General features: G+C 43.9%; 1 protein-coding gene across 1 annotated transcript in view; it reads right to left on the reverse strand.

Moving 5' to 3' along the window:
• LOC121564974 (ryanodine receptor 2-like) overlaps positions 1 to 20000 on the reverse strand; it is a 165116-nt gene that overhangs the window by 106719 nt on the left and 38397 nt on the right. Inside the window, 1 exon segment of the mRNA XM_045222019.1 lies at positions 335 to 349. Coding sequence (XP_045077954.1) covers positions 335 to 349 — 15 coding nt within the window.

The following is a 20000-nucleotide window of genomic DNA, read 5'->3' on the forward strand; positions in this document are numbered from 1 at the left end:
AGGTGGGATTAGGGAGATACTGTAGGGGTAACAGGGTTGGGTAGAGACGCCAGGAGCCAGGGGGAGGGAGGTGGGATTAGGGAGATACTGTAGGGGTAACAGGGTTGGGTAGAGACGCCAGGAGCCAGGGGGAGGGAGGTGTGTGTGATTAGGGAGATACTGTAGGGGTAACAGGGTTGGGTAGAGACGCCAGGAGCCAGGGGGAGGGAGGTGGGATTAGGGAGATACTGTAGGGGTAACAGGGTTGGGTAGAGACGCCAGGAGCCAGGGGCTCCTACGGGACCTTAGACACACCCACAGCAGGAGGGGGAGAAGCAGACGCTAATGAACTTACCTTCATCATGAATTTCTGTTTTGGCATGGAATAAATGGAAAGAAGAGTTAATTCAACACAAATAGAGGTAAACAACCCACAACCCATTGAGACAGTACAGTATGATTACCATGGTTACCACTCTACCACAGTGGTACAGTACAGTATGATTACCATGGTTACCACTCTACCACAGTGGTACAGTACAGTATTATTACCATGGTCACCACTCTACCACAGTGGTACAGTACAGTATTATTACCATGGTTACCACTCTACTACAGTGGTACAGTACAGTATTATTACCATGGTTACCACTCTACCACAGTGGTACAGTACAGTATTATTACCATGGTTACCACTCTACTACAGTGGTACAGTACAGTATGATTACCACGGTTACCACTCTACTACAGTGGTACAGCACAGTATTGTTACCATGGTTAACACTCTACTACAGTGGTACAGTACAGTATGATTACCATGGTTACCACTATTCTACAGTGGTACAGTACAGTATGATTACCATGGTTACCACTCTACTACAGTGGTACAGTACAGTATGACTACCATGGTTACCACTCTACTACAGTGGTACAGTACAGTATGATTACCATGGTTACCACTCTACTACAGTGGTACAGTACAGTATGATTACCATGGTTACCACTCTACTACAGTGGTACAGTACAGTTTGATTACCATGGTTACCACTCTACTACAGTGGTACAGTACAGTATGATTACCATGGTTACCACTCTACTACAGTGGTACAGTACAGTATGACTACCATGGTTACCACTCTACTACAGTGGTACAGTACAGTATGACTACCATGGTTACCACTCTACTACAGTGGTACAGTACAGTATGACTAACACGGTACAGCTCCCTATGAAGAGAGACGGGACAAACATTCAACACAGATACTTGTGTTAGGAACATTGTATTAAAAGAGGATGGAGGACTAGAGCAGAGTACACATAGTTTACAGATGATCTGGACTAGCACATGTAAGGACCCAATAAACAGGATGGAGTATTGATATGGGATCACATGTACAGACCCAATGAACAGGACGCAGTATTGATATGGGATCACATGTACAGACCCAATGAACAGGACGCAGTATTGATATGGGATCACATGTACAGACCCAATGAACAGGACGCAGTATTGATATGGGATCACATTGCTAGCTAGCTGATGACATCATACAGGATAATCTAGCCCAGACAGACTGACGAAGACCAGCTGATGACATCATACAGGATAATCTAGCCCAGACAGACTGACGAAGACCAGCTGATGACATCATACAGGATAATCTAGCCCAGACAGACTGACGAAGACCATCACCAATGCAGGAGTAAATCCAAAGAGCAGAAAAACGTGGCGGACTTTGGGAACATTTACATTCGACATTTTAGTCATTTAGCAGACGCTCTTATCCAGAGCCACTTACAGTTAGTGAGCGCATACATTTTTCGGTCTTTACGTAATATCTTGATCCTTCAACCTAGCTACTGTAGATGTCTTCTGAGGCAGGGGACAATACTTTGTCCTCCAATCAAATTCTCTTTCCACTTTTCTTGTTAGTCTTGAGACTACATGATGAGACTGCCTGTTGAAAACCCTAAACCATAATGTAGTAGGTCATATCAGGGCAGCGCCATCTCTAATTCCAGGTTCAATGTTGTTCTCCTCACTTTTCTGTTGCCATTTTCCTTTCACTTCTCCTTTGTTTTTTCCCGAGCTCCTATGTCTAAACTTCAGAGGACAAGGACATAGGCGCTCGGGAAAATGAAGGGATAGGTAAAAGGAAAATGGAAAAAGATCTTGGGGATGATTCAAATAATAAGAAATAATCTAATGTTAGCGAATTAACTTTGAGTTACACAATGAAGGGATCCCTGGGCTCAAACCTGAAACACGTGACTTGTTTATTTAGACTGTTGATTATAAACAGTGTGTTTTTGCTTTCAAGTCGGCAGGTAGCTTAGTGGTTAAGAGCGTTGTGCCAGTAACCGAAAGGTCGCTGGTTCTAATCCCCGAGCCGACTAGGTGAAAAATATGTCAATGTGCCCTTGAGCAAGGCACTTAACCCTAATTGCTCTGGATAAGAGCGTCTGCTAAATGACTTAAATGTAAGTCGGAGGGTCTAAATGATCCTCCCATGTCCGCAGTAGACAGCGTAGGCCTACTGACACAGTAGAGCCTGTATAGCCTGTAGGCCTACTGACCCTGGGGTTTGTGGGTGACCTCGGTTACATGCCCAGCCGGGCCCGGTCTTTCCTGTCGGTGGGTGGGGTTGAGCACACCCTGACAACAGTAGGTGAGTATTTGTTTGTTTTTGGAAGTGCTATAGAAAAGTGATCATTGATCATTCACTACGTTAGTCCTGTTTATTTTATTTTCTTTATTGTGAAATGGGGGTGAAGAGGGGGAAGCAATAGCAGCCTCCCAGTGGAAGCTCAGAGGGACAGGCTAGGAGGGTTATACAGGGCAGAGCTGTGGAAGCTCAGAGGGACAGGCTAGGAGGGACACAGGGAGGGTTATACAGGGCAGAGCTGTGGAAGCTCAGAGGGACAGGCTAGGAGGGTTATACAGGGCAGAGCTGTGGAAGCTCAGAGGGACAGACTAGGAGGGTTATACAGGGCAGAGCTGTGGAAGCTCAGAGGGACAGGCTAGGAGGGTTATACAGGGCAGAGCTGTGGAAGCTCAGCGGGACAGACTAGGAGGGACACAGGGAGGGTTATACAGGAGGCTAGGAGGGACACAGGGAGGGTTATACAGGAGGCTAGGAGGGACACAGGGAGGGTTATACAGGAGGCTAGGAGGGACACAGGGAGGGTTATACAGGAGGCTAGGAGGGACACAGGGAGGGTTATACAGGAGGCTAGGAGGGACACAGGGAGGGTTATACAGGAGGCTAGGGAGGGACACAGGGAGGGTTATACAGGAGGCTAGGAGGGACACAGGGAGGGTTATACAGGAGGCTAGGAGGGACACAGGGAGGGTTATACAGGAGGCTAGGAGGGACACAGGGAGGGTTATACAGGAGGCTAGGAGGGACACAGGGAGGGTTATACAGGAGGCTAGGAGGGACACAGGGAGGGTTATACAGGTCAGATGATATGTGATAAAGCCAGTGTTCATGGGATTTTAAAAAAAGCTTTGTACCTACAGTACCAGTCAAAGGTTTGGACACACCTACTCATTCCAGGGTTTTTCTTTATTTTTTACTATTTTTTACTGAGGAGTGACGGACTCCATCCTAGCTGGAGGGGTGCTCTCCTCTTATCTACCAACATAGATAGGGCTCTAACTCCTCTAGCCCCACAGTGAAATAGGGTGCAGGCCAGGCAGCAGGCTGTTAGCCAACCTGCCAGCTTAGTGGAGTCTGCCAATAGCATAGTCAGTGTAGTCAGCTCAGCCATACCCATTGAGACTGTGTCTGTGCCTCGACCTAGGTTGGGCAAAACTAAACATGGCGGTGTTCACCCTAGCAATCTTATTAGGATAAAGACCTCCTCCATTCCTGCCATTATTGAAAGAGATCGTGATACCTCACATCTCAAAATAGGGTTACTTAATGTTAGATCCCTCACTTCAAAGGCAGTCATAGTCAATGAACTAATCACTGATCATAATCTTGATGTGATTGGCCTGACTGAAACATGGCTTAAGCCTGATGAATTTGCTGTGTTAAATGAGGCCTCACCTCCTGGTTACACTAGTGACCATATTCCCGTGCATCCCGCAAAGGCGGAGGTGTTGCTAACATTTACGATAGCAAATTTCCAATTTACAAAAAAAATATGGCGTTTTCATCTTTTGAGCTTCTAGTCATGAAATCTATGCAGCCTACTCAATCACTTTTTATAGCTACTGTTTACAGGCCTCCTGGGCCATATACAGCGTTCCTCTCTGAGTTTCCTGAATTCCTATCAGACCTTGTAGTCATAGCAGATCATATTCTAATTTTTGGTGATTTTAATATTCACATGGAGAAGTCCACAGACCCACTCCAAAAGTCTTTCGGAGCCATCATCGACTCAGTGGGTTTTGTCCAACATGTCTCTGGACCTACTCACTGCCACAGTCATACTCTGGACCTAGTTTTGTCCCATGGAATAAATGTTGTAGATCTTAATGTTTTTCCACAAAATCCTGGACTATCGGACCACCATTTTATTACGTTTGCAATCGCAACAAATAATCTGCTCAGACCCCAACCAAGGAGCATCAAAAGTCGTGCTATAAATTCTCAGACAACACAAAAATTCCTTGATGCCCTTCCAGACTCCTTCTGCCTACCCAAGGACGTCAGAGGACAAAAATCAGTTAACCACTTAACTGAGGAACTCAATTTAACCTTGCGCAATACCCTAGATGCAGTTGCACCCTAAAAACGAAAAACATTTGTCATAAGAAACTAGCTCCCTGGTATACAGAAAATACCCGAGCTTTGAAGCAAGCTTCCAGGAAATTGGAACGGAAATGGCGCCACACCAAACTGGAAGTCTTCCGACTAGCTTGGAAAGACAGTACCGTGCAGTACCGAAGAGCCCTCACTGCTGCTCGATCATCCTACTTTTTCCAACTTAATCGAGGAAAATAAGAATAATCCAAAATTTCTTTTTGATACTGTTGCAAAGCTAACTAAAAGCAGCATTCCCCAAGAGAGGATGGCTTTCACTTCAGCAGTAATAAATTCATGAACTTCTTTGAGGAAAAGATCATGACCATTAGAAAGCAAATTACGGACTCCTCTTTGAATCTGCGTATTCCTCCAGGGCTTAGCTGTCCTGGATCTGCACAGCTCTGCGAGGGCCTGGGATCGGGAGAGACACTTAAGTGTTGTAGTACTATATCTCTTGACACAATGATGAAAATAATCATGGCCTCTAAACCTTCAAGCTGCATACTGGATCCTATTCCTACTAAACTGCTGAAGGAGCTGCTTCCTGTGCTTGGCCCTCCTATGTTGAACATAATAAACAGCTCTCTATCCACCGGATGTGTACCAAACTCACTAAAAGTGGCAGTGATAAAGCCTCTCTTGAAAAAGCCAAACCTTGACCCGGAAAATATAAAAAACTATCGGCCTATATCGAATCTTCCATTCCTCTCAAAAATTTTAGAAAAAGCTGTTGCGCAGCAACTCACTGCCTTTCTGAAGACAAACAATGTATACGAAATGCTTCAGTCTGGTTTTAGACCCCATCATAGCACTGAGACTGCACTTGTGAAGGTGGTAAATGACCTTTTAATGGCGTCAGACCGAGGCTCTGCATCTGTCCTCGTGCTACTAGACCTTAGTGCTGCCTTTGACACCATCGATCACCACATTCTTTTTGGAGAGACTGGAAACCCAAATTGGTCTCACGGACAAGTTCTGGCCTGGTTTAGATCTTACCTGTCGGAAAGATATCAGTTTGTCTCTGTGAATGGTCTGTCCTCCGACAAATCAACTGTACATTTCGGGTGTTCCTCAAGGTTCCGTTTTAGGACCACTATTGTTTTCACTATATATTTTACCTCTTGGGGATGTTATTCGAAAACATAATGTTAACTTTCACTGCTATGCGGATGACACACAGCTGTACATTTCAATGAAACATGGTGAAGCCCCAAAATTGCCCTCGCTAGAAGCCTGTGTTTCAGACATAAGGAAGTGGATGGCTGAAAACTTTTTACTTTAAACTCGGACAAAACAGAGATGCTTGTTCTAGGTCCCAAGAAACAAAGAGATCTTCTGTTAAATCTGACAATTCATCTTGATGGTTGTAAAGTCGTCTCAAATAAAACTGTGAAGGACCTCGGCGTTACTCTTGACCCTGATCTCTCTTTTGACGAACATATCAAGACTGTTTCAAGGACAGCTTTTTTCCATCTACGTAACATTGCAAAAATTAGAAATTTTCTGTCCAAAAATGATGCAGAAAAATTAATCCATGCATTTGTTACTTCTAGGTTAGACTACTGCAATGCTCTATTTTCCGGCTATCCGGATAAAGCACTAAATAAACTTCAGTTAGTGCTAAATACGGCTGCTAGAATCCTGACAAGAACCAAGAAATTTGATCATATTACTCCAGTGCTAGCTTCCCTACACTGGCTTCCCTGTTAAGGCAAGGGGCTGATTTCAAGGTTTTACTGTTAACCTATAAAGCGTTACATGGGCTTGCTCCTACCTATCTTTCCGAGTTGGTCCTGCCGCACATACCAATACGTACGCTACGGTCGCAAGACGCAGGCCTCCTAATTGTCCCTAGAATTTCTAAGCAAACAGCGGGAGGCAGGGCTTTCTCCTATAGATCTCCATTTTTATGGAACAGTCTGCCTACCCATGTGAGAGACGCAGACTCGGTCTCAACCTTTAAGTCTTTACTGAAGACTTATCTCTTCCAGTAGGTCATATGATTGAGTGTAGTCTGGCCCAGGAGTGTGAAGGTGAACGGAAAGGCTCTGGAGCAACGAACAGCCCTTGCTGTCTCTGCCGGGCCGTTCCCCTCTCCACTGGGGTTCTCTGCCTCTAACCCTGTTGCAGGGGCTGAGTCACTGGCTTGCTGGTGCTCTTTCATGCCGTCCCTGGGAGGGGTGCGTCACTTGAGTGGGTTGAGTTACTGACGTGATCTTCCTGTCTGGGTTGGCGCCCCCCTTGGTTTGTGCTGTGGTGAGACCTCTGTGGGCTATACTCGGCCTTGTCTCAGGATTGTAAGTTGGTGGTTGAGGATATCCCTCTAGTGGTGCGGGGGCTGTGCTTTGGCAGAGTGGGTGGGGTTATATCCTTCCTGTTTGGCCCTGTCCGGGGTTTCTTCGGATGGGGCCACAGTGTCTCGGACCGCTCCTGTCTCAGCCTCCAGTATTTATGCTGCAGTAGTTTATGTGTCGGGGGGCTGGGGTTAGTTGGTTATACCTGGAGTACTTCTCCTGTCTTATCTAGTGTCCTGTGTGAATTTAAGTATGCTCTCTCTAATTCTCTCGTTCTCTCTTTCTCTCTGAGAACCTGAGCCCTAGGACCATACGTCAGGACTACCGGGCATGCTGACACCTTGCTGTCCCCAGTCCGCCTGGCCTTGCTGCTATTCCAGTTTCAACTGTTCTGCCTGCGGTTACTGAAACCCCTACCTGTCCCAGACCTGCTGTTTTCAACTCTTAATGATCGGCTATGAAAAGCCAACTGAGAGACCTGAGCCCTAGGACCATACGTCGGGACTACCGGCCGTGGTGACTCCTTGCTGTCCCCAGTCCGCCTGGCCTTGCTGCTATTCCAGTTTCAACTGTTCTGCCTGCGGTTATGGAACCCCTACCTGTCCCAGACCTGCTGTTTTCAACTCTTAATGATCGGCTATGAAAAGCCAACTGAGATTTATTCCTGATTATTATTTGACCATGCTTGTCACTTATGAACATTTTTGAACATCTTGGCATGGTTCTGTTATAATCTTCACCCGGCACAGCCAGAAGAGGACTGGCCACCCCTCATAGCCTGGTTCCTCTCTAGGTTTCTTCCTAGGTTTTCGCCTTTCTAGGGAGTTTTTCCTAGCCACCGTGCTTCTACACCTGCATTACTAGCTGTTTGGGGTTTTAGGCTGGGTTTCTGTACAGCACTTCGAGATATTAGCTGATGTAAGAAGGGCTATATAAAATAAAATTGATTGATTGAAATTGATTGATTCTACATTGTGGAATAATAGTGAAGACATCAAAACTATGAAATAACACATATGGAATCATGTAGTAACCAAAAATGTGTTAAACAAATCAAAATATATTTTATATTTGAGATTCTTCAAATAGCCAACCTTTGCCTTGATGACAGCTTTGCACACTCTTGGCATTCTCTCAACCAGCTTCATGAGGTATTCACCTGGCATGCATTTCAATTAACAGGTGTGCCTTCTTAAAAGTTAATCTATGGAATTTCTTTCCATCTTAATGCGTTTGAGCCAATCAGTTGTGTTGTGATAAGGTAGGGGTGGTATACAGAAGATAGCCCTATTTGATAAAAGACCAAGTCCATATTATGGCAAGAACAGCTCAAATAAGCAAAGAGAAACGACAGTCCATCATTACTTTAAGACTTGAAGGACAGTCAATATGGAAAATGTGAAGAACTTTTAAAGTTTCTTCAAGCGCAGTCGCAAAAACCATCAAGCGCTATGATGAAACTGGCTCTCATGAGGACCGCCACAGGAAAGGAAAACCCAGAGTTACCTCTGCTGCTGAGGATAAGTTCATTAGAGTTAACTGCCCAAATAAATGCTTCATAGAGTTCAAGTATCAGACACATTTCAACATCAACTGTTCAGAGGAGACTGCATGAATCAGGCCTTCATGGTCGAATTGCTGCAAAGAAACCACTACTAAAGGACACCAATAAGAAGAAGAGACTTGCTTGGGCCAAGAAACACGAGCAATGGACATTAGACTGGTGGAAATTTGAGCTTTGGTCTGGAGTCCAAATTGGAGATTTCTGGTTCAAACCGCTGTGTCTTTGTGAGACGCGGTGTGGGTGAATGGATGATCTCCGCATGTGTAGTTCCCACCGTGAAGCATGGAGGAGGAGGTGTGATGGTGTGGGGGTGCTTTTCTGGTGACACTGTCAGTGATTTATTTAGAATTCAAGGCACACTTAACCAGCATGGCTACCACAGCATTCTGCAGCGATACGCCAAGAAGGAGAGTGATGGAGTGCTGCATCAGATGACCTGGCCTCCACAATCCCCCGACCTCAACCAAATTGAGATGGTTTGGGATGAGTCGGACGGCAGAGTGAAGGAAAAGCAGCCAACAAGTGCTCAGCATATGTGGGAACTCCTTCAAGACTGTTGGAAAATCATTCCAGGTGAAGCTGGTTGAGAGAATGCCAAGAGTGTGCAAAGCTGTCATCAAGGCAAAGGGTGGCTATTTGAAGAATCTCAAATATAAAATATATTTTGATTTGTTTAACACTTTTTTGGTTACTACATGATTCCATGTGTTATTTCATAGTTTTGATGTCTTCACTATTATTCTACAATGTAGAAAATAGTAAAAATAAAGAAAAACCCTTGAATGAGTAGCTGTGTCAGTGTTGAGGTATTGTGTCAGTGTTAAGGCTGGTCCTGAAACATTGGAAAAGGTCTAATGAGCCAGTGTTCACGGAGTGGATGAATATGTTGATAAAAACAACATATGAAATCATGTTAGAAAAGAGGCTGGAGAAAAATAATACATACTCCAAAAAGATATGGGAACGATTCTTGTGTTTCCTTAAGGGCACATAACAGAATATCATAGCCATGAAATAGCTTATCATTTATCAAGAAAACATCTCCCTATGGTTTTGGATTTGTGTTTTTTATTTTGTTTAATGCCTTGGTTGTTTTGTGTTAAAAATGAAATAAATTGTCTAGAGAAAAAAATAAACTTGAAATAATCAAATGATTGATCTGGCGTGTTTTCATTCATTGCTCTTTGATATTCAGTCTCTGTTTTGAAGGCTACATGCATTTCAACAGACATACCGTGATGTGATGCCTCATCAAAATGCTACTGTCTCCTAGCCATGAATTCAACAGTGTTAATAAATGCTCCTGTCTCCTAGCCATGAATTCAACAGTGTTAATAAATGCTACTGTCTCCTAGCCATGAATTCAACACAGTGTTAATAAATGCTACTGTCTCCTAGCCATGAACTGAACACAGTGTTAATGAAGGCTGCTGGCACCTTGCCATCAAATCAAATCAAATCAAATTTTATTGGCCACATGCGCCGAATACAACAGGTGCAGACATTACAGTGAAATGCTTACTTACAGCCCTTAACCAACAGTGCATTTATTTTTAACAAAAAAGTTAAAAATAAAAAATAAAAAGTGTTGAGAATAAAAGAGCAGAAGTAAAATAAAATAACAGTAGGGAGGCTATATATACAAGGGGGTACCGGTGCAGAGTCAATGTGCGGGGGCACCGGCTAGTTGAGGTAGTTGAAGTAATATGTACATGTGGGTAGAGTTAAAGTGACCATGCATAAATAATTAACAGAGTAGCAGCAGCGTAAAAGGATGGGGTGGGGGGGCAGTGCAAATAGTCCGGGTAGCCATGATTAGCTGTTCAGGAGTCTTATGGCTTGGGGGTAGAAGCTGTTGAGAAGTATTTTGGACCTAGACTTGGCACTCCGGTACCGCTTGCCGTGCGGTAGCAGAGAGAACAGTCTATGACTAGGGTGGCTGGAGTCTTTGACAATTTTGAGGGCCTTCCTCTGACACCGCCTGGTATAGAGGTCCTGGATGGCAGGAAGCTTGGCCCCAGTGATGTACTGGGCCGTACGCACTACTCTCTCTGTAGTGCCTTGCGGTCGGAGGCCAAGCAGTTGCCATACCAGGCGGTGATGCAACCAGTCAGGATGCTCTCGATGGTGCAGCTGTAGAATTTTTTGAGGATCTGAGGACCCATGCCAAATCTTTTTCAGTCTCCTGAGGGGGAATAGGCTTTGTCGTGCCCTCTTCACGACTGTCTTGGTGTGTTTGGACCATGATAGTTCGTTGGTGATGTGGACACCAAGGAACTTGAAGCTCTCAACCTGTTCCACTACAGCCCCGTCGATGAGAATGGGGGCGTGCTCAGTCCTCTTTTTTTTCCTGTAGTCCACAATCATCTCCTTTGTCTTGGTCACGTTGAGGGAGAGGTTGTTATCCTGGCAGCACACGGCCAGGTCTCTGACCTCCTCCCTGTAGGCTGTCTCATCGTTTTCGGTGATCAGGCCTACCACTGTTGTGTCGTCGGCAAACTTAATGATGGTGTTGGAGTCGTGCCTGGCCATGCAGTCATGGGTGAACAGGGAGTACAGGAGGGGACTGAGCACGCACCCCTGAGGGGCCCCCGTGTTGAGGATCAGTGTGGCAGATGTGTTGTTACCTACCCTTACCACCTGGGGGCGGCCCGTCAGGAAGTCCAGGATCCAGTTGCAGAGGGAGGTGTTTAGTCCCAGGATCCTTAGCTTAGTGATAAGCTTTGAGGGCACTATGGTGTTGAATGCTGAGCTGTAGTCAATGAATAGCATTCTCACGTAGGTGTTCCTCTTGTCCAGGTGGGAAAGGGCAGTGTGGAGTGCAATAGAGATTGCATCATCTGTGGATTTGTTGGGGTGGTATGCAAATTGGAGTGGGTCTAGGGTTTCTGGGATAATGCTGTTGATGTGAGCCATGACCAGCCTTTCAAAGCACTTCATGGCTACAGACGTCACTGCTACGGGTCGGTAGTCATTTAGGCAGGTTATCTTAGAGTCCTTGGGCACGGGGACTATGGTGGTCTGCTTGAAACATGTTGGTATTACAGACTCAGTCAGGGACATGTTGAAAATGTCAGTGAAGACACTTGCCAGTTGGCCAGCACATGCTCGGAGTACACGTCCTGGTAATCCGTCTGGCCCTGCGGCCTTGTGAATGTTGACCTGCTTAAAAGTCTTACTCACATCGGCTACGGAGAGCGTGATCACATAGTCATCCGGAACAGCTGGTGCTCTCATGCATGCTTCAGTGTTGCTTGCCTCGAAGCGAGCATAGAAGTGGTTTAGCTCGTCTGGAAGTCTTGTGTCACTGGGCAGCTCGCGGCTGTGCTTCCCTTTATAGTCTGTAATAGTTTGCAAGCCCTGCCACATCCGACGAGCGTCAGAGCCAGTGTAGTACGATTCAATCTAAGTCCTGTATTGACTCTTTGCCTGTTTGATGGTTCGTCGGAGGGCATAGCGGGATTTCTTATAAGCGTCCAGGTTAGAGTCCCGCTCCTTGAAAGCGGCAGCTCTACCCTTTAGCTCAGTGCGGATGTTTCCTGTAATCCATGGCTTCTGGTTGGGGTATGCACGTACGGTCACTGTGGGGACAACATCATCGATGCACTTATTGATGAAGCCAGTGACTGATGTGGTGTACTCCTCAATGCTATCTGAAGAATCCCGGAACATGTTCCAGTCTGTGCTAGCAAAACAGTCCTGTAGCTTAGCATCTGCGTCATCTGACCACTTTTTTATTAACCGAGTCACTGGTGTTTCCTGCTTTAGTTTTTGCTTATAAGCAGGGATCAGGAGGATAGAGTTATGGTCAGATTTGCCAAATGGAGGGTGAGGGAGAGCTTTGTATGCGTCTCTGTGTGTGGAGTAAAGGTGGTCTAGAGTTTTTTCCCTCTGGTTGCACATTTAACATGCTGGTAGAAATTAGGTAGAACGGATTTAAGTTTCCCTGCATTAAAGTCCCCGGCCACTAGGAGCGCTGCATCTGGATGAGCGTTTTCCTGTTGATTTATGGCCTTATACAGCTCATTCAGTGCAATCTTAATGCCAGCATTGGTTTGTGGTGGTAAATAGACAGCTATGAAAAATATAGATGAAAACTCTCTTGGTAAATAATGTGGTCTACAGCTTATCATAAGATACTCTACCTCAGGCGAGCAAAACCTCGAAACTTCCTTAGTATTTGATTTTGTGCACCAGCTGTTGTTTACAAATATACACAGACCGCCACCCCTTGTCTTACCGGAGTCAGCCGTTCTATCCTGCCGATGTAGCGTATAGCCCGCAAGCTGTATGTTATCCATGTCGTCGTTCAGCCACGACTCGGTGAAACATAAGATATTACAGTTTTTAATGTCCCGTTGGTAGGATAACCGCAATCTTAGGTCATCCAATTTGTTCTCCAATGATTGAAGATTGGCTAATAGGATTGATGGAAGAGGCAGTTTACTCGCTCGCCGTCGGATCCTTACAAGGCACCCCGACCTACGTCCACGATATCTCCGACTCTTCCTCATGCGAATGACGGGGATTTGGGCCTTGTCGGGTGTCTGTAGGATATCATTCGCGGCCGCCTCGTTGAAGAAAAAATCTTCGTCCAATACGAGGTGAGTAATCGCTGTCCTGATATCCAGAAGCTCTTTTTGGTTATAAGAGACGATGGCAGAAACATTATGTACAAAATAAATTACGAATAACGCGGAAAAACACACATAATAGTACAATTGGTTAGAGGGCTGTAAAACGGCAGCCATCTTCTCCGGCGCCGTTCTTTGCCATGAACTGAACACAGTGTTAATGAAGGCTTCCGTAGAGCTGAAACGTCTCCATACATGACCAATGAACCAGAAAGCAACACTACTCACTCAATTAAGCATTAATTTAGTTCACAGCACTGAATGGAAATCTACACAAGTGTGTGTGTGTGTGTGTGTGTGTGTGTGTGTGTGTGTGTGTGTGTGTGTGTCAGTACTGTAATGTACAAGAAGCCACAACAGTAGAGCTGGCTGACAAAAATCCATATCGACTGAATTAATATGATAACGATAAATTGGCTGAATTAATATGATAGCGATAAATTGGCTGAATTAATATGATAATGATAAATTGACTGAATTAATATGATAGCGATAAATTGGCTGAATTAATATGATAATGATAAATTGACTGAATTCATATGCTAACGATAAATTGACTGAATTAATATGCTAACGATAAATTGACTGAATTAATATGATAATTATAAATTGACTGAATTAATATGATATTTATAAATCGGCTGAATTAATATGATAATGATAAATTGACTTAATTAATATGCTAATGATAAATTGACTGAATTAATATGCTAATGATACATTGACTGAATTAATATGATAATTATAAATTGACTGAATTAATATGATAATTATAAATTGACTGAATTAGTATGATAATTATAAATTGGCTGAATTAATATGATAATGATAATTTGACTGAATTAATATGATAATGATAAATTGGCTGAATTAATATGATAATGATAAATTGACTGAATTAATATGCTAACGATAAATTGACTGAATTAATATGCTAACGATAAATTGACTGAATTAATATGCTAACGATAAATTGACTGAATTAATACGATAATGATAAATTGAACGAAAAATGTACAAGATTAATGTACATTTAAATTACACTTTAAACTACTACTACTAGTTTGAATGTTGTAGCTATCAATTGTTCCATTAACAATCACCAATATGAACTTATTTTATTTCAAACACATTTCTCTAGTATAGGCTACTTATCCTAATGAACGATATCAGCAGAATGCCCACGATAAATGGTCGGTATGGTCAGCGTCCATCATTTACGGTTCATCGTCCCAGCTCTACCTAACAGTATCTACATTGTCAATCATTTTCAAATCTCGAAATGTAATCAGGGAAGACTGGTCAGCAGTCAACAAAAACAGATGATAATGTATTCTAATGATGATTACAATAATGAATGATAATAATGCTGATGATAATGAACCCTGTGGAAGAAAGGCAGACAACTTGCTGTGGCGATGAATAAGAGCCAAAATACAGAGAGGAGGAAAAACAAGGTGCCTTTATCTAACTCTGTCTGACAACAACAACATCTCAAAACTGAAGTGATTTGAGAAGTTATGGTCTGTAGAAGATAAATCATAGTGGCGTTCCATGTTGTTCTCACCATACAACTTGAATGTTGAGGTAGAAAGGAACAGAGGTAAGATGTAGAATGATGTTCTCACAAGGGCAAAAAGAAACCCTTGTCACTTTATCTACAGTGGGGAATAAGTATTTGACCCCCTCTCAATCAGAAAGATTTCTGGCTCCCAGGTGTCTTTTATACAGGTAACGAGCTGAGATTAGGAGCACACTCTTAAAGGGAGTGCTCCTAATCTCAGCTTGTTACCTGTATAAAAGACACCTGTCCACAGAAACAATCAATCAATGTTCTCATCATATAACTTGAATGTTGAGGTAGAAAGGAACAGAGGTAAGATGTAGAATGATGTTCTCACAAGGGCAAGAAGAAACCCTTGTCGTTCGGTTGGTTGGACAGATGGATGAATGTCCATGCATGTCAAATACATGATTAGTCCATCCATGTTGTGAATGTAATTGGGGAAAAATAAAAGGCGAGAGAATAGACCCCTTCAGTAACACTATAGTCTGATCTTGGAATATCTTAGTATAGAGGGGTATTAACATGACCGTCAATGACCTTACCTCTATCTTTATTACAGTCTTATTCAATATAATAACACATTAGTGGCGCAGTGGTCTAAGGCGCTGCATCGCAGTGCTAGCTGTGCCACTAGAGAACCTGGTTAGAATCCAGGCTCTGTCGAAGGCCGGCCGCGACTGGGAGACCCATGGGGCGGCGCACAATTGGCCCAGCATCGTCCAGTGTAGGGGAGGGAATGGCCGGCAGGGATGTAGCTCAGTTGGTAGAGCATGGCGTTTGCAACGCCAGGGTTGTGGGTTCGATTCCCACGGGGGGCCAGTATGAAAAATTAAAAAAGTATGTATGCACTCACTAACTGTAAGTCGCTCTGGATAAGAGCGTCTGCTAAATGACTAAAATGTAAAATGAAATAACATCAGTCATTGCTCTTCCAATATCCACTACTACAGAACAGTCCCCTGCACTGCAAGCCTGGCCAATGCCTACCCAAGACAGAAGCCATGAATGAGAAAGGAGTCTACTGTTTCTGACTGTGGCCTGCTCTGCTCTGCTCTAAAAGGAGTCTACTGTTTCTGACTGTGGCCTGCTCTGCTCTAAAAGGAGTCTACTGTTTGTGACTGTGGCCTGCTCTGCTCTGCTCTAAAAGGAGTCTACTGTTTGTGACTGTGGCCTGCTCTGCTCTGCTCTAAAAGGAGTCTACTGTTTCTGACTGTGGCCTGCTCTGCTCTGCTCTAAAAGGAGTCTACTGTTTCTGACTGTGGCCTGCTCTGCTCTGCTCTAAAAGGAGTCTACTGTTTCTGACTGTGGCCTGCTCTGCTCTGTTCTAAAAGGAGTCTACTGTTTCTGACTGTGGCCTGCTCTGCTCTGTTCTAAAAGGAGTCTACTGTTTGTGACTGTGGCCTGCTCTGCTCTGCTCTAAAAGGAGTCTACTGTTTCTGACTGTGGCCTGCTCTGCTCTGCTCTACAAGGCGTCTACTGTTTGTGACTGTGGCCTGCTCTGCTCTAAAATGAGTCTACTGTTTCTGACTGTGGCCTGCTCTGCTCTGCTCTAAAAGGAGTCTACTGTTTCTGACTGTGGCCTGCTCTGCTCTGCTCTAAAATGAGTCTACTGTTTCTGACTGTGGCCTGCTCTGCTCTAAAAGGAGTCTACTGTTTCTGACTGTGGCCTGCTCTGCTCTGCTCTAAAAGGAGTCTACTGTTTCTGACTGTGGCCTGCTCTGCTCTGGTCTAAAAGGAGTCTACTGTTTCTGACTGTGGCCTGCTCTGCTCTGCTCTAAAAGGAGTCTACTGTTTCTGACTGTGGCCTGCTCTGCTCTGCTCTAAAAGGAGTCTACTGTTTCTGACTGTGGCCTGCTCTGCTCTGCTCTAAAAGGAGTCTACTGTTTCTGACTGTGGCCTGCTCTGCTCTGCTCTAAAAGGAGTCTACTGTTTCTGACTGTGGCCTGCTCTGCTCTGCTCTAAAAGGAGTCTACTGTTTCTGACTGTGGCCTGCTCTGCTCTGTTCTAAAAGGAGTCTACTGTTTGTGACTGTGGCCTGCTCTGCTCTGCTCTAAAAGGAGTCTACTGTTTCTGACTGTGGCCTGCTCTGCTCTGGTCTAAAACGCACTAGGACATAAACTCCTGTATCACCCTGCCATAGCACAGTCATCCATAGGGTGTGTTTGGGTATAGGTTGGCTGCATTCAGCAGTCACTCCTAATGAATAGTAGTGTTATCTGATTCCAGACCTGTAGTTAACTGCTCAGTGTGTCTGGCAGTCACTCCTAATGAATAGTAGTGTTATCTGATTCCAGACCTGTAGTTAACTGCTCAGTGTGTCTGGCAGTCACTCCTAATGAATAGTAGTGTTATCTGATTCCAGACCTGTAGTTAACTGCTCAGTGTGTCTGGCAGTCACTCCTAATGAATAGTAGTGTTATCTGATTCCAGACCTGTAGTTAACTGCTCAGTGTGTCTGGCAGTCACTCCTAATGAATAGTAGTGTTATCTGATTCCAGACCTGTAGTTAACTGCTCAGTGTGTCTGGCAGGTATTAGGCTGTAACGGCTCTCTTACCGTTTGATGAACAACACTATTCATCTTTCAGAACGATCGTTTTCCTGTCACATGCTGTGGGGGTGGCCACAGGACTTAATGGCTGTGTCCCCAATGGTACCCTGTTCCCTATAGAGTCCTACGGGCCTTGGTCAAAAGTAGTGCACTACATAGGGAATAGGGTGCCATATAACAATGCCTTGTATACATTAAGTGGAGTCAAGTTGAAGGTAAAATGATTTAACATGTTTCTATAATTGTCTCAAGCCATTGTAATGCTCTGTAGCTGTATCACTTTGAATGATTATTGAACCACATTTCAAAAAGGTATGGATCTACACGGCCCCAAGCATATTATACAGTTGAAGTCGGAAATTTACATACACCTTAGCCAAATGCATTTAAACTTAGTTTTTCACAACTCCTGACATTTAATCCTAGTAAAAATCCCCTGTCTTAGGTCAGTTAGGATCACCACTTTATTTTAAGAATGCGAAATGTCAGAATAATAGTAGAGAGAATGATTTATTTCAGCTTTTATTTATTTCATTCACATTCCCAGTGGGTCAGAAGTTTACATACACTCAATTAGTATTTGGTAGCATTGCCTTTAAATTGTTTAACTTGGGTCAAACGTTTCGGGTAGCCTTCCACAAGCTTCCCATAATAAGTTGGGTGAATTTTGGCCCATTCCTCCTGACAGAGCTGGTGTAACTGAGTCAGGTTTGTAGGCCTCCTTGCTCGCACACGCTTTTTCAGTACTGGCCACAAACTTTCTATAGGATTGAGGTCAGGGCTTTGTGATGGCCACTCCAATACCTTGACTTTGTTGTCCTTAAGCCATTTTACCACAACTTTGGAAGTATGCTTGGGGTCATTGTCCATTTGGAAGACCCATTTGCGACCAAGCTTTAACTTCCTGACTGATGTCTTGAGATGTTGCTTCAATATATCCACATCATTTTCCTTCCTCATGATGCCATCTATTTTGTGAAGTGCACCAGTTCCTCCTGCAGCAAAGCACCCCCACAGCATGATGCTGCCACCCCCGTGCTTCACGGTTGGGATGGTGTTCTTCGGCTTGCAAGCATCCCCCTTTTTCCTCCAAACATAACGATGGTCATTATGGCCAAACAGTTCTATTTTTGTTTCATCAGACCAGAGGACATTTCTCCAAAAAGTACAATCTTTGTCCCCATGTGCAGTTGCAAACCGTAGTCTGGCTTTTTTTATGGCGGTTTTGGAGCAGTGGCTTCTTCCTTGCTGAGCGGCCTTTCAGGTTATGTCGATATAGGACTCGTTTTACTGTGGATATAGATACTTTTGTACCTGTTTCCTCCAGCATCTTCACAAGGTCCTATGCTGTTGTTCTGGGATTGATTTGCACTTTTCGCACCAAAGTACGTTCATCTCTAGGAGACAGAACGTGTCTCCTTCCTGAGCGGTATGACGGCTTCGTGGTCCCATGGTGTTTATACTTGCGTACTATTGTTTGTACAGATGAACGTGGTACCTTCTGGCGTTTGGAAATTGCTCCCAAGGATGAACCAGACTTGTGGAGGTCTACAATTTTTTTTCTGAGATCTTGGCTGATTTCTTTTGATTTTCACATGATGTCAAGCAAAGAGGCACTGAGTTTGAAGGTAGGCCTTGAAATACATCCACAGGTACAACTCCAATTGACTCAAATGATGTCAATTAGCCTATCAGAAGCTTCTAAAGCCATGACATCATTTTCTGGAATTTTCCAAGCTGTTTAAAGGCACAGTCAACTTAGTGTATGTAAACTTCTGACCCACTGGAATTGTGATACAGTGAATTATAAGTGAAATAATCTGTCTGTAAACAATTGTTGGAAAAATTACTTGTGTCCTGCACAAAGTAGATGTCCTAACCGACTTGCCAAAACTACAGTGGAGTTTGTGGAGTGGTTGAAAAACAAGGTTTAATGACTCCAACCTAAGTGTATGTAAACTTCCGACTTCAACTGTATATATATATATATATACACACTTTTTTTCTGACCCCCCACTGGGAATGTGATGAAAGAAATAAAAGCTTAAATAAATTATTCTCTCTACTATTATTCTGACATTTCACATTCTTAAAATAAAGTGGTGATACTAACTGACCTAAGACAGGGAATTTTTACTAGGATTAAATGTCAGGAGTTGTGAAAAACTGAGTTTTAATGTATTTGGCTAAGGTGTATGTAAACTTCCGACTTCAACTGTATATAATGTGACATCAATCACGTAACCTATAAAATAATCTATAGAATCCATCAACCCAGTCCACAATTATCAAATTGATTCAAATTGATTCTTAAATCACATCCAGCTAAACTAACATCTGTTATTACTGTAATGATTGGGGTGGCAGGTAGCTTCGTGGTTAAGAGTGTTGTGCCAGTAACCGAAAGGTCGCTGGTTCTAATCCCCGAGTTGACTAGGTGAAACATCTGCCGATGTGCCCTTGAGCAAGGCACTTAACCCTGATTGCTCCTGTAAATTGCTCTGGATAAGAGTGTCTGCTAAAATGATTGTGATAGTAATTTAATGGGAGGGCAACAATAGAGGCATCATCCAATCACTGCTCGTCATCCCTCTCACTGCACAGTCCACGCATAATCCCCAGCCATGCAGCAGCTGCCTGGCACTTCAACTA

Source organism: Coregonus clupeaformis, chromosome 1 (assembly GCF_020615455.1).
Source record: "Coregonus clupeaformis isolate EN_2021a chromosome 1, ASM2061545v1, whole genome shotgun sequence".
Taxonomy (NCBI): Eukaryota; Metazoa; Chordata; class Actinopteri; order Salmoniformes; family Salmonidae; genus Coregonus; species Coregonus clupeaformis.